Source organism: Aquila chrysaetos, chromosome 25 (genome assembly GCF_900496995.4).
Source record: "Aquila chrysaetos chrysaetos chromosome 25, bAquChr1.4, whole genome shotgun sequence".
Taxonomy (NCBI): domain Eukaryota; kingdom Metazoa; phylum Chordata; class Aves; order Accipitriformes; family Accipitridae; genus Aquila; species Aquila chrysaetos.
The window spans coordinates 3,671,887-3,686,179 of NC_044028.1; the positions used below are offsets into that span (position 1 = coordinate 3,671,887).

General features: G+C 52.4%; 1 protein-coding gene and 1 long non-coding RNA gene across 2 annotated transcripts; one reads left to right on the forward strand and one right to left on the reverse strand.

The window, feature by feature from the left end:
- Positions 1 to 1,145: 1,145 nt before the first annotated feature.
- Positions 1,146 to 5,867, reverse strand: MED9 (mediator complex subunit 9). The gene is made up of 2 exons (XM_030002022.2): positions 5,656 to 5,867; positions 1,146 to 1,968 (listed from the first exon to the last, which is right to left on the reverse strand). Exons 1-2 carry the CDS (start codon positions 5,817 to 5,819, stop codon positions 1,752 to 1,754), a joined length of 381 nt encoding a protein of 126 aa, XP_029857882.1. The 5' UTR covers positions 5,820 to 5,867; the 3' UTR covers positions 1,146 to 1,751.
- Positions 5,868 to 5,967: 100 nt separating this feature from the next.
- On the forward strand, positions 5,968 to 8,937 carry LOC115335804. Its single transcript, XR_003921538.1, has 2 exons — positions 5,968 to 6,620; positions 6,890 to 8,937. It is a non-coding gene; the product is annotated as an uncharacterized LOC115335804 (long non-coding RNA).
- The last annotated feature ends 5,356 nt before the right edge of the window (positions 8,938 to 14,293 follow it).

Sequence of the window (14,293 nt, forward strand, 5' to 3'; positions counted from 1 at the left end):
TTCCATTTGAAACTTGGATTCACGTTGATAGAGTTAACTTGTTCCTGTGCTAAGTGCCAGACATTTCTTTGGAAACACATTTCTTCCAGCTTCACATATGCCCCGATTTCACAGGAACAGCAACTGGCAAAAAAACCGGAAACCACCGTCCAGGCATGAGACACAAGAATTTATTGAGCTGGGACAGGCAATGGCTGGCAGAAAGGCAAATCTCAGTAATAAAAAGAGCGTACATTGTGCTTTGTTTATCTTGGTGTTCTGCTTTACTCAGAGTTTACACACTGGCACCTTCCCAAAGAAAGTACTAGTAAAGTATTCCAGCGGGAACAGAGTAATCTCTACGCTACAGGTGAGTCGCAACCATCCAGCTCCCAACGAGCAGAATTACTTGCCTCTTGGTTTAGGAAAGGAAAATCCTACTCAAACAGACCTCGCTTCTCTTCTTTTGAAGGCCTGAGTGCTACCTGCCCTTGGATGCTGGTTCTCAATGGATATGGTATTACACTAGCTGGTTTTTCACCTCTTCCACTGCTGACCTGCACCATCTTTCAGCATAATTCAGAGCACCATGAGATTCAAGGTCCCGTCACATCTCTGTTAGTTGGTGAGATGCAGTGCTGCTTACCAGGTTGTCATCAGCCACCGTAACAGCTAACAGCAGGAGAACAGAGGGCAGGGAGCCCTGGGATCCGTATGAATGCGATACGACATTCAAGAGCTTTCCATCAGCCGCTGGCAAATGTTCAAGCCGCTCAAATGCTTGTGTTTGCGGGAAGCCCCTGGAGCACTTCGGATGTGGAACTTACCCATCCTGTTGAGCCTGACTTGTGTCACGGATGGAATAACTAAAAGCTCTTGTCATTTATGTCCTTTGTTTTGATTCTGCTTGCCCTTCCTCTGCTTTAAAAGAGCAAGATGCCCAACCTACTGCCTACAAGCTGCACTCACCCAAGGAGATTTACGCACCCAAAGCCTACCGAAATCCATTCCCCTGGCAGTCTCTGCTTTGCTCTCCCAAGTCACCCTGCTTCCAAAAGTGAGGTAAAGACAGAGGAGCTGGGCCCAGGCTACACATGTCCTCCGTGCTGCCAAAGCCCTGCCCCAGCTCAGCCCACATCCACTCAGTGAACACACAAGAGGGGCAGTTTGGAATTTCTAAGTCTTTACTTGACTCATCTCAGACACAACCATCACTTGTTTAAAAAAAGAGAGAGAAATACAGAAGTAATTGAAAGCAATCATTCCTCTTTTGACACACAGAGACTGGAAAGTGCCCCAGAGACTCCTCCCAGGCGCAGGGCCAAACAGCTCACCCTTCCCTCTTACGCTCCCTTTTGATGTTTGCCCAGTTTTAAGTGAAAAAAAAAATGCAGAAAGTGCCCCCTTTTTCTTGTTGAAGTTAACCAGCAGGTACTTTGACCCTTAGTGAGGAGAAAATAGAATGTCTCCACCGTGCTTGAATGTAAAAAAAACCCCAACCACCCCACCCCAAGAGAAAAACAGAAGAGATGCATATATAAATGCACAGTCCTACAGCAGATGAAAGTGAATGTACTGCTGTAATCATCATGTGTGAAGCACACAGTGTTCTGGTTCGGCGTCACATGCCTGCGATCCACACAGACACAACTTCAGAGCAAGGCGATCAAAAAAGCATAGAAGAAAGAAAAGTAAACTTCTGCCACCTTTTTCTCTCCTGTTCAGCCAGAAGAAGAGGTATCTTGGACGCGGACAGCAGACCTGCGCTCTTCCTACTCCTTGGGGATTTCAAACATGCAAAGGCTCTTGTACTTCTGCAGCAGTTCATTTTTGGTCCGGACCTGCTCCCGCAGGTTCTGCAGCTGCTGCTGCTGCTGCTCTGGGCTCACACCGATGCCGGGCATGGAGCTGATCAGCTTCCTCATCTCCTGGAACTTGTTCTTGAGCTCATTCAGCACCTGATGAACATCCTGGCTGTCCTTGTCCATGCTGCAGAGAAGAGAAAACGGAGACACTATTCAGTTCTCCTATTGGAAAGTGAACAACCTGCTGCGGTGACTGTCATTTCCAGTGCAACTAGAGCTTAAACTGGAATCCAGTGGGAAACTTTTGCTCTTGGTATCTACCTACGCACACCTAATTCACCTATCCCAATAAAATGGACACAGATAGATACACAGACTGGGTAGCCTCTGGGACAAACTGGTTTCCTGCTAATTTCCAGCACACAATCCAGTTGCCTCAGGACCCATCAATTGGGTTAGGAGCCAGTCTGCAGCTTTAAAACATTACCATGGAGCAGGCTAAATTCTCCCTCTGTTTCAACTCCCGTGTCTCTCTTTGGGGAAGGTAAGATTACATACATATGTTGTGTGTAGGCACCTGGAAAAAAAGGTCTCAGTCTCACCTGTGACCTGTTGCTGCTGTAAGACAAAAAATCAATGCAGTCAAACAGCTTGACAGCGGAAAATAGAAACTGTTCCCCAAAGTATCAGAGAGTATCCAATGGCAGAGAAAATGGTACTTTTGAGCTTTAAAACGACTCTGTGGGGATACATACCTAATAAAAGAGAAGCAACAGCTTTTTTTTTTTTTTTTTTAAGAGCAGCACAATTGGTTCTGCGGCCAGCTCTGTGTTTTTCAAGGATCAGTGTTGTCTGAGGCAACGTCTGCCCTCAAACCCTCGTTAGTATCTACCGCAGCTTTGTTAGCACCAGCGAGAAGTTTTAACGATTCCAGGCAAAAGCGAGTCCCCACTTCCAGGGTGCCTGTTAATAATGAGAGCGGGATTCTAATGGTCTTTGTAAACTGGAGCCCGTTCAATAGCCAGACCTAAAAATAAATCTGCTTGGCAGGACCAGGGCAGAGAGGTGCTCAATTGTAACTTTGGGGAATCGTGACATGGCTGAGAGCAAAACTTTTAACCAGATGGTCTCCGTTCATTTCAAAAGCCTGTTGGAACAAAATATTCATTACTCCCTTCTAAATAAAACTGCAGCTGGTACTACAATGTATCCCCATTATGCAGGCATTCACGGTCAGGTCGGCAGTGGAAAAATACAGGCACACATACAACCCTATGGCACATCTGGGGAAGGATGGGTTGATACTGCCTTTAATCCACTATAGTTGCAGGCTGGCTTTGAGATGGACGTCCTCTCCGCTCCAGGTCTCCCTGAGTCTTGTTCCCTTCCCCACACATAGAGAACTGACGGCTGCCTGTCTGGCTGGTTGATCTAAAGGGGTAATTATTTCAGGTTTGGTGGGTTTTTTTTTCTGATGGGTGCTTTTCCTGCTGGATCAAGCCACTGAAGTGACTCCTTCTTTGAGGGCATGGATAGGCAGGGGTGAGGAGGTGTTGGAAGAGACTGCAGCTGCCTGCGGTAACACAGGATTCAACGCAACGTCCAACCACAGCCTGTGCTGATGGACTGCGCATAAGACCTGCCTTGAGGCACAGTGTTCTTCATTACACCAGCACAACCCCCCATCGGTGGAGCCACGAGCTGGGACCTCAGCAGCGATGCCATTTGACTGTACAAGGTTGAAAATATCAGCAAGCCCTGCCTGGGAAAACTTTCTCCAGACCCGAACAACAGGAAAGAGCACGTGTCCTTGAATGTAAGCAAATTTACGCGATACATCCTCACTCCCGAGCACAGAGTCACCTTGGAGATGTGTCTTCACGGCTGAGTCAGTGTCAAAACAGCAGGGCTGGGCTCTGCGACTAGCAGCACATAGGATAATACATTTGCCATCTGTCAGAGACATGAGGCAACACATCCCACCACTTGCCTCTGTGGTCCTACCCATTTACAGCACTGTTCAGCATACCTACGTCTGCTCAAGCCGCCCAGAAAATGCCGTGTGCGAAGCTGAGGGAGGTAGTTGGGTAGCGGGAATGAGTGGCTCAGCAGGACAGGGCACAAGATATCCTCAGGACTGTCATCTGTGTGTCACCATGACCTGCTCAGTGACATATAGGAATCTGGGAGGTCTCGGCCCATGGCCACTGCCCACTTTGCTTATGTACATGCTGCACCTGGCAATGGGCTTAGCCTCACTTCTGTGGTCTGGCCAGATCAGGCAGGATCGAGGTCGGGTGCAACCACCCACCCCGAGCACAACAGGGAAGCTGAGGGAAATCAGAGGGTTTGCACTCTCTCATCCATTCTGTACCTGGACCGGCGTGTCAGAGGTTTTTCAGTCTCTCCTTGCCATGGGTAAGGCTGCAGAGCCACTAAGGGTGAACTTCGCTCACCTTTCAGACATGCTTGCTGCAAGTGAAACATCAGCAGGACACAAACCAGCTTCAGCTCCTAAATAAGCACACAGGGAAAGGGCAGCCAGGCCCACAGCCAGTGACAAGGGAATTCATGCTTCCCATCCCCTCTGCCTTACCCCGCACTGTGCCCAGGTAAGTGCACGGAGCTGGCCTGGATGGATTTTCATGGCAGAGCCATGCCCCTACTGGGACCTCAGACAAGCATCTCTGAAGGGGTTATCCTGGGCCAGAAACATCACAGTTCTCAGAACCCTTGTACAAGTACCTTTTACCCCTACAGTACTTATCTTGAACTGGGAAAAGAACAATTTAACCCATACCACTGCAGAAGCCATCCCCCTTTTTACAACTCCCCAGAAATGGGCTGCATTCCTGTCCCGGCACTGCCTGTACTTTCTGAGGCTGTTATCAGCCAAACAGTACAGTTATCTGCAGCAATAACCCAGCGCAAGTACAACGCTCCTGCTCCTGGGTGTTAATGGTGGGGCAGTGTACCTGGGCCATGGGAGCACGTGCACCGCCTGACTGACCCAAACAGCACCCAGATACTGGCATGACTCAGAGCGGAGATGCACTTGGGGCTGTGCCAGCTCCCTCTGACACTCTTCCCAGGAACTCTAGCTAGGAGAAAAAGGGCAAAGGAGATGCTGGGAGGTTGGAGAGCATCACTAGAGGGGTGACCTCATTGCCCTGCCACCCATCTGGGGCACCCTGGGGATGTTGGCAGTTGGAAAGCATAATTAGAAGGAGGATCCCATTGTCCTGCTTCCTATCCAGGGCATGCCTGTGGATGCTGGGGGTGGGAGAGCATCGTTCGAGGGGGGACCCCCTTGCTCTGCACCCTGAGGATGCTGGTGGCTGGAAAACATCATTAGAGGGGGATCCCATTGCCCCGCTCCCTGTCCAGGGCACCCTGAGGATGTTGAGGGTGGGAAAGCATCGTTAAAGGGGGGGATTCCATTGTCCTGCTCCCCATCCAGGGCACCCCAGGGATGCTGGGGGCTGGAAAACATCATTAGAGGGAGATCCCATTGCCCTGCTCCCGGTCCAGGGCACCCTGAGGATGTTGAGGGTGGGAAAGCATCGTTAAAGGGGGGGACCCCATTGTCCTGCTTCCTATCCAGGGCATGCCTGCGGATGCTGGGGGTGGGAGAGCATCGTTCGAGGGGGAACCCCCTTGCCCAGCACCCTGGGGATGTTGGGCACCCCGAGGCCCAGACAGCATCATTAGAGGGGTTGGCTGGAGCAGGGACGAGGTGCCCGGCCCGGGCCCGGTGCAGGGCAGCCCCCGCGATGCGATGCCCGGGCATTGGGGCGGGGAGCGGAGGGGTGGAAGGCCCGGTGCCGGCGGGGAGGGGGCAGGCCCGGTTGCCGGCCGTGGCCGCCGTTACCATTTGATGATGTCGTGGACGAGCGGCAGGAAGGAGAACTCCTCCTGGGCGGGCGGCGGCGGCGGCAGCAGCGGCGGCGGCTTCTGCTCGGCGGGAGGTTCGGGCGGCGGCGGCGGCGGCGGCGGCTCCTCGGCGGAGCGGGCGGCGGCAACCCCCGAAGCCATGGCGGAGCCCGGCCGGAGGGAGACCGCGGCGCCGCGCAGTGACGGAGCCGAGCGGAGCGGGGCGGAGCTGGGCCGCGCCGCCCCGCCAGCCGCCGGCTCCCGCCTGGGCCGGGCCTGGGCCTGGGCCCGGGCCCGAGCTTGGGCCTGGGCCTGGGCCTGGACCCGGGCCCGGGCCTGGGTTTGAGCCGTGCCCCTGCGACCCCCCCCCCTCCCCTCCCCAGCAAGTCAGGGGGGAGGTGGGAGGAAGGGCAGAGCGGGGCAAAGGGGGGTCCCGCACCCCGGAGAAGGGCTCCCGGGAACCATCCCGCGTTGGCCTGGCAGTGGCTTCCGAGCTTGCGTGTGTCCCTCCCTTTCGAGCCAAATCTTAGGGGGAAAATTGCACTGTTCTGTCTTAAATCAATACCCACAGGAAGGTTCTGTTGCAAATACTCTGATAAAGAAATTAAAATTTGGTTATATAAGAGAGTTAGGTTTGATTAAGGAATAGAAAATCGTGAAGCATAATGTACAGGAGTGTTAGGTTTGAAATGTAGTCGTAGAAACTTCAGGAACTGTGTTATGTGTGACCATAGGAACCTTAGTATTGTTAAGTTTGAAATAAGCTAACCATAGAAACTTCACCAGGAACTTACTGGTTTTCTTATGTTTTGTTTCAAGAAACTAAGGAAACCGTCATGGACACCAGTTTGCTGCTTGGAAACCCCCCTACCCTTCGCATCTCGATTTGAGTATCGAGGATTCCAATCAGTAGAGCTAAGTGAAATTGACCAATGATTGTTTTTAAAGAAGAATATTGATAAGGTGATATAATCAAAAGACCAATCATTATAAAGGTTAAATTTAAGAGCAAGCATAGTATGCATTTTTATGTAAAGAGCTTATGTAACAATGACTCGACAGGAAAAGTTTATAAAAACTGATGAATGTAATGTTAAGCTGGACGTGCCTTTGGAGGAGCGATCCCCCATGTCCCCAGCGCTGCAATAAACAAAGTGCCTGCTTCTTAATGTCACATCGATGTTAAGGAGTTTTATTCCGGATTTCGATAACAGTTCCACTGTCTTTTTTAGATCCCAGCTTTCCACCGTGTTTTTTCGTGAGTTGGTGTCCGTAGTTTGACTTCAGTGCAACTGGGGACAATACGTTGAGGGGGCTGAGTGACGGGGATAGGGACTTCATAACGCCTTAAAGATGGATGCTTACGTGGGACCAGGCTTTCTGCCCGAGGAAGGAAGCACGGCTGACATCAGTTGGAGGGAAAGCAAGCTGGAGCATTGGCCGAGAGCCTGGGCTGGAAATTGGAGGAATCTGGAAGAAGACAGAAATCTGGTGTCAGGACTGGGACCACTGTGAAGCTGGGAGAGGGGGAAGAAATGGGGCTCTGGCGTGACTGACCTGCAGGTGGAAGAGGTGGCTGGAGATGGCGTGTGGTGGAGGCTAGGAGATGGAGGACGATGCTCCTCTGCACCAAATGGCCTCAGAGCTGCTGCCGCTGTGTTTAAATCCCTCTATCAACACAAAAGAGCACAGCGCTAATAATACCAGCCACAGTCATGAGTTTTTCTTCCCGGGTTGGCTTAGAGAAAATGCATAATTTAATTTTTCATTTGAAATAGGCCCCCCTGCTCAACAGTTGCAGGCTGAGGATGACTGGGAAGGCAATTTTCTTTTTTAAACCAATTTCTTTTGAAAAGCAAACAGAGGCTATTTATATATCAAATGAGAATGCTGGTAGCCATTTAAACACGTGGAATATTGGCTGTTTGCTCTAAATATAGCAGATGCAATCGCTTACTTTGTTCCTACTGTCAGGAATAGATCCCAGCTCGGGCACTGATGCTGGAATGTGCGAAGGAGCCCAGGGGAGCCCAGGTCCCGCTGAGCAGATCCCTGCAGGGAGGCTGGTGGTATTTATGGTCCTTGACTGAGCCAAGCAGGAGGTACAGGATGCTGTGTCCTTTGCATGCGGCTGAGCCAAGAGGTTCATTTCTGTCACTTTTTATGGGCTGTTTCTAAAGCGAGACTTGATTCAGGCTCCGTGGGGGACACTTTCCTCTGTACTGTGCTGGTTTTAACTCCCCTTGACTTTACGGAGGAGGGCGGCTAATTGCTAGGCTGCTGGACGCCTGCCTCTGATGGCTGAGTCAGGTAGTCGTTAGAGCAGGTGACAACACGCAGATACCATTCAGCTGTACCTCAAGTGCTGTCAGTCGGCATTTCTTTGTGCCATTCAGTTCCCATTTTGGGTCATGTGTTCCCACAGCAGCTGGAACACACAGCTTTGTCTGGTTCCTCCCTGTCCCTGCCTCTCACCTTCTCTTTCTCGTGAGAACAGCAACTCCAGCTCCCTCAGGTGACCCATCTCTGTCATTTGGGGCTTGTCATGTCTCATGGCAAGTCCAGGGGAGAGCAAAGATGTTTTGTGGTAGGGTTGTGGTTCAACAGTCTCCTCCATCACTGAAGATGCTGGTGAATCGGTTGGAGGAGACTGTGTGGTCACCACTTGAGTGTCAACCTATGGGAGTGACACAGTAGAGCTGTTGTCTGTGCTGTGACAGCGTGTCCATATCCCTGGTGAGGACTGCGGGGAGAGGTGAGACCCAGCTGACAGGTCTGGCAGGGAAGAGAAGACATACTTTTGGGCATGCAGAGGAATGTTGACCTCAGGTGAGGAGCAGTGCTGGTGTGCCCTAATCTTCCCCTGCCCTCCTGGAGCTCCAAGCTGCGAGACCCTTGTCCCCATGGGGTGACTGTTCAATGACCTGGGTTACATCCTTGTGATGCAGTTCCCAGCAGATATCGCTAACAACATGGTCTTCCCCATCCACATCACTTTGCAGTCCTGTCAAGGTCTCCATCTCGGACAGAGATGGACGGAAGGGCTGTATGTCTGACCATCTGCTGTTCTCATGTGGAGCTGGTGTTGTTTTGCAGTTCTTCCTAATTTTCAGTCTGGATTTTTTCACCCCCTGTCAGTTCCTCAGCAGAACGGTTTGAATGAGCAACCTATGAAAACTCCTAGTGAGGCAGCTAAAACATGAACAAAGATGCTTAGTGCTGAATGAAAAGAGTAATTTCCCCCTGGATTTGGTAATAAACCTGAAGTGCAAATGATCGACCTGTTCCTCGCATTTGATTGTGGCTTTTTGTATAATTCACTTGCTGGACAGCCAGTTTCTGAAATGTGCAAATGTCTCCAAACCATCTGATCTCCCACATCTTAAAGCCATCATGTACACTCATTGCTCACCCAAACATTTGGTTAACCCATTATCCTAAAAACCAGCTGATCCAATAATCCGTATCCAGACCCTCTTTTGTTACTGCCTGTTTCCTTTACGATACCGATCCTACTCTTCTTTCTGTAATTTCTATACTAATTGCACCTCTTGTCTGCTTCCAAAGGTAACTTTTGAGGGATTTACCACCAGTTATTTAATTCAGCACCTGGTGACTCTGTGCCTTTCACCATTTCCTTACAATGACTTGACGTTTTTATCTTGATGGTCTGGCATTTCACTGGGCTCTGCTTCTTACTGCCGGACCATCTGGAGCTTGTTGTGCTGTTGCCACCAGCTCTGTTACCATGTTTTACTATGTGGCTATCACCAGGTTGAACTTTATCTCTTACTTCTGCTCCTGCACTGCATCAGCAGCCTGAATTTTCTATTTAAGTCTTGCTAAGCTGCCGTGGTGGGATAAGTCTGTATTGCTAAGTTGGGAAGGTGTTGTCAGGGTTGTGGCCACCTGGGGCGGGGTGATAGGAATGAGAAATTACAGCTCCAGCCCTTGGCTGTGGTCAGCAGCACAGAAATGTTGGACCTTTTCATTAGGTCGTGGCTGTGATCCTGCAACTGCTGAGGCTCCTGGCCAAGATCCCCCTAATTTTGACCAGATGGGAATTTCATCTTGGGCTCTGCCCTCTCTTGAGTCCTGGCGTCATTCAGGGACCGTTTCAGGGCACTGGTGTCCCAGGCTTCTTGGGGGGTGCTGATGGGAAATGCATCCAAAGCACCCCAGTCCCTCCTGGAGCCCACCGTGCTTTGGCAGAGCCGCTGGGGAAACTCCGCGGTGGCCCGTCCCGGGGCTGCCGTGGGGACGAGGGCCATCGTCCCATGGCCCAGGACATGCCGTCCTCGAGGAGAGTGGCTGCCTCTCCCAGGGAGCCCGGCATACAGGCCAGAGCCGGGGACAAGAGGTGGCACAAGAGGTTTGGCCAAGCTGCTCGTAGCTCCGTGTTGGGTGTCGGAGCTGCAGGGCATTGGCCCGGCCATGTAGGCCAGCACTTTGGTGCACCAAGCCTCGGGGGGAGAATGGGGACAATTCAAGGGCGCAGGGAGTGTCCAGCGATCTCGTGATGTTCACTGATGCCACCCCACCGCTGAGCAAACACGGAGGCTGGCCCAGGCTGCGTGCCACCCCGGGGGAGGCACCCAAGCTACTGCGCGGGCAAGGGGAACACGGAGGGCTTCTTGCGCAAGGTCAGCTACGCAGAAGCACGGATCCAGGAAAACAGGCAGCCGGATCAGCCGCAGGCTCCAGCCTGGCCCGTCTCTGGGCGCAAGCGGCTCTGAAGCTCGGGCAGTGCTGTGCCCGTGGGGCATCGCGGGGTGGTGGGTCCTGGGAGCCACCAGTCCCTGCAGGGTCCCACCAGTTCATCCCAGAGCCAGGCTCGAGCGCTCCCAGCCTCAGTTTCCACCCAGTGCAAAGGGGTAAATGTCACCTCGCAGGAGCAAGGCAGGAGCTTGGTGTGTGAATTTGGGGTGTCCCTGAGGAAACCTACCCCGGCAGAGGGAAGTGCCCTTGTTACCACTGGGCAAAACCAGCCCCGAATCCCTGCTGGCTCTCACCTGCAGCACAGTGACTTAGCAACATCCCTGCCGTTATTTACAAATAATGAGTTAGCCACAAAACACGTGCCACGAAACACATGAGGCAGCGGCGTTTGTCCTCTCGATACGCAATCACGGCCTTGAAGCAATGCTGCAAGAGCCTGAAGCAGTGCCCAGTGCCTGGTCCGGGCAAGGATTTCTTCCCTGGCCTCCTGGATGCACACCCTGCACGTTGGGAAGGTGGTGGAGTGGGACACCACATATGTGTGCATCCCTGGGCACACGCATCCCTGTATGCATCCCTGTGTGTGTGTGTGTGCACATCCCTGTGTGTGTGTGTGCATCCCTGTGCTCCTGCATCCCTGTGTGTGTGCATGTGAATCCCTGTGCTCGTGCATCCCTGTGCGTGTGCATCCCTGTGCTCGTGCATCCAGAGCAGCGCTGCCCTGCGCGTGGGCACAGCGCGGGTTTCACAGCTTGCTCTCTTCAGAGGACAGACTTGTCAAGATAAATTTATCTGGATGCACGTAGCAGAGACTTGCTAATGAGGCTGCATTAGGGACTTTATTGAAATCCCTGCTCCCTTTCTTGGTGTAGTTCTTATTCTGCTAAAGTGGGTCAGGCTTTGTTTGTGTGTTTGTCAGGTTCTCTTCAAGTGTGTCAGGAAAAGCCATTACCTGATGTTTGAGCACTTCAAAATGTCACTCTTTGGTTACTTAATGCAGGGGGAGAGGAAAGGAGCTTTGTTTGGACTTTGTTTTGGCACCACTGAAAAGGCATCAGGTTAAGATTTTAGCCTGTCCTTTGCTCAAACTGCAAATACCATTTTGCTATAATTGGCCTAATTACTGAAAACAGACAAATTTTACATGGGCTTTGCAAGATGAATCAGGTGTCCTTGAAGAATACACTTTTATTTGCCAGAGCAGCGGGTTTCTGGGGCAGCGCTAGCGTCATGGGAGACACATCTCTCTTGCAAATCAAGGCACTGGGAGATGGAGAAGTCTCCATCCAGCTCCAGCGAGAAACCATTTAATCTTTCTCCTGACGTGGGGAAAGGTGCATTTCTGCAGGACTACGGCATGGCGAGAGCAACGTTTTGGTAAGCCTTCCTCCTCCTGGCCCTGGGCTCCCTTTGGCAAATGCAGCCGAGCCTGGACCCCCGGGGTACTGCTGTCCCCCCCACCTGGAGCAACCTGTCCCCCTCCTCGGCCGTGACGGCAGCCCTCGCCTGTTTTTGGGGCTGGCAGCCCGCGGGGCAGCTTGTCACGGTCACTTATCCCTGGCCCCAAGGAGCCCTGTTTGCCAAGGGGTTAATGTTTAGCCGCTAATAAACAAAGCGTATCAGAGAGGTTTTGCTGACCAGGTAGCTAAACTTTCCTGGGAATTTTTCTGGCTCTTGCAGCACAAACAATGCCAGGATGTGGTGGTATGCTTGCCTCGGATAAAGCTTTCAATGCAAAATGGCCTGGGTTTTCCTAGAGCAGGCTCCCCGCACCCCTCCAGCTCCCACTCCCTCGCTCCTGGCCATCCCTCGGGCATCAGCTGGTGATCCAGTACTCAGCCGCATCCCATCCTGCCCAAAAGCTTTCTCACCATCCCAGCCCTGCTCTGATTTATCCAAGGAGGAGTTGTTTATCAAGCTGGGATTGGTTTGGAGTTTTGGCTCTGAGCCGCTGTCGGGGAGCAGGGCTTGCTTCATTCTAGCAGTGTCAAAATAAAGTTTTCAAATAATGTCAAGGGGGAAAAGAAGAACCCTCTTTGTTGCTCTGACTTGAGAAATGAGTGAAGTTGTCCTTTATGCCTTTACCCCATAGGCATTTCTCAGCCAGAAGCCTAACTTTTTCCTCCAAAGGAATGTGCCCTAAAGCCCAGCTCAGCAGCTGCTGCCCAGCTCAGTGACCATCGGGTGCCCACGGCTCGACCCAGCCTGGAGCCAACTTTTGCCCATTTCTACCTTGCGGATAAAGCTGAGCCCAGCCTGCCTTCTCCTGCGACAGCAGCCGGCACAGAGGGAGGTCGGAGCATCACGCGAAGCAACTCAGTCCATAACACCATCTTCTAAACCCAGCGTGGCTCAGCCCATTTCATCATTAATCTGAATGCAAACAAATGTCATTAGAAAGGGGCATTTGGCTTTCAGGTAAACACTTGCACGTCCTTGCTCTTGCTCCTGCGCAAAACCAGCCCTCCTGGCGCTGCAGGAGGCTCTTCGGATGCTCCAGCTGCATTTTTGCTCTTCCTCCATGGCAATGGCAGCTCCTGGCAAGGCTGGGCGCCGGCGTCTCTCCTGCCCAGGGATTACACCAGGAGCTGGCTGCTGGCCGGCCCGTTCCGGCATCTCTCAGCAACTGCAGAGATAATTGCCATAAGTCTAATTGTTCCTGCTGGATAACGAGCGTTTTGCATCATCATCCCCAGCTGCCGAGAGCATCATCTCAGTTGCTATTTCAGGGGCGGAAAGTGGCTCCTCTGAGCCAGGAAAGGCTGAACCAGACTGGATCCGGCCACCTGAAACAAAGCCCCCGCACTGAGCCCCCGCTGACAGCAGTGCTGGTTTGCAAGCGTGCTTTGGGACGAGGTGCGGACCAGGAACTATTCCCAAGAGGCAGCCTGGACACGAGGGTGTGCAAACATGGGATTTTCAGCGTGGGGATGAAACACAGCCAAATCCCCAGGGAGTCATGTCTCCAAAGGGGCTTCTCCCACCCGGACACAACATTGTCCCTGTGGGATGCAGAGGGCTGGAGATGCACATGCACACTCATGGACATGCACGCACATGGATGTGCATGCACATGGATGCACACAAGCATACACACATGCAGGCATGCACGTCCATGTGAACACACACGCGTGTGTGTGTGTGTGGGTACACACAGAGCTACTCCCATGCCGGGAACCCCCAGTCCCGTTTCCCTGCCAACCTGGTGGGCTCCTGCTCCAGCTTTCCTCTGGTGAGGGCTGCGGTTTGAACCTCTCCTTTGCACAGGTGCTGGTGTCCATGAGCTCCGGACAATGGAGGATCTCTGAGGTCCCTCTTTTATTCCCTTTGCTAAATTTTATAATGTTTTAAACTAGCTAACAGGTTCATAAACTGGGCAGTTGCAAGGGGGAGCTGGCAGATGAGCAGACAGAAACCTCCTCCCCTTAGAAACCAAGGAATAGCCTTTACAGTACATGGTTGCTGCTCGGTGTAACGAGCTGTGTGTGTTCTCAAACACATCATGTTGCTTTCGGTCCAGTGGTGCCCCTTGTTTTGGGCAATGCTGTTGCAGACCGCAGAGCTTGCTGCAGCTTCACCACGCCGTTGCACCGGGCAGACCTGCTCCATGCTGGCGAGACACGCAGCCTGGGACTGCAGTGAACGTTACCCTCTCCCCTGGAGCAACAAGGTGGATGAACCAGCCACATGGCAGAAACCCCTGACTGGGCATTGATTTCTCCTCCACCAGCGAGCGTTCTGCAAGACCCAGGAACCCACCACCTCCCGGGCAGGGCTGACAACGGCCGAGGCTGCTCTGATGCACGAGGCTCACTTGGCAGCAGGAGCGAGCATTTGAGCTAGCTGAGAGCGTGGTGCTTTGCTCCCTGCACCCCGTCCAGCACCTGGCATAGGTGCTGCTGGTAATTGCTCGGTGC

What these genes read in the sequence shown, in the direction of transcription:
- MED9 (XM_030002022.2), bottom strand. Translation starts at nt 5,819, where the DNA reads ATGGCTTCGGGGGTTGCCGCCGCCCGCTCCGCCGAGGAGCCGCCGCCG. An exon ending in GTCCACGACATCATCAAATG is followed by an intron (nt 1,969 to 5,655) that starts GTAACGGCGGCC and finishes TCTTCTCTGCAG; the next exon opens with CATGGACAAGGACAGCCAGG.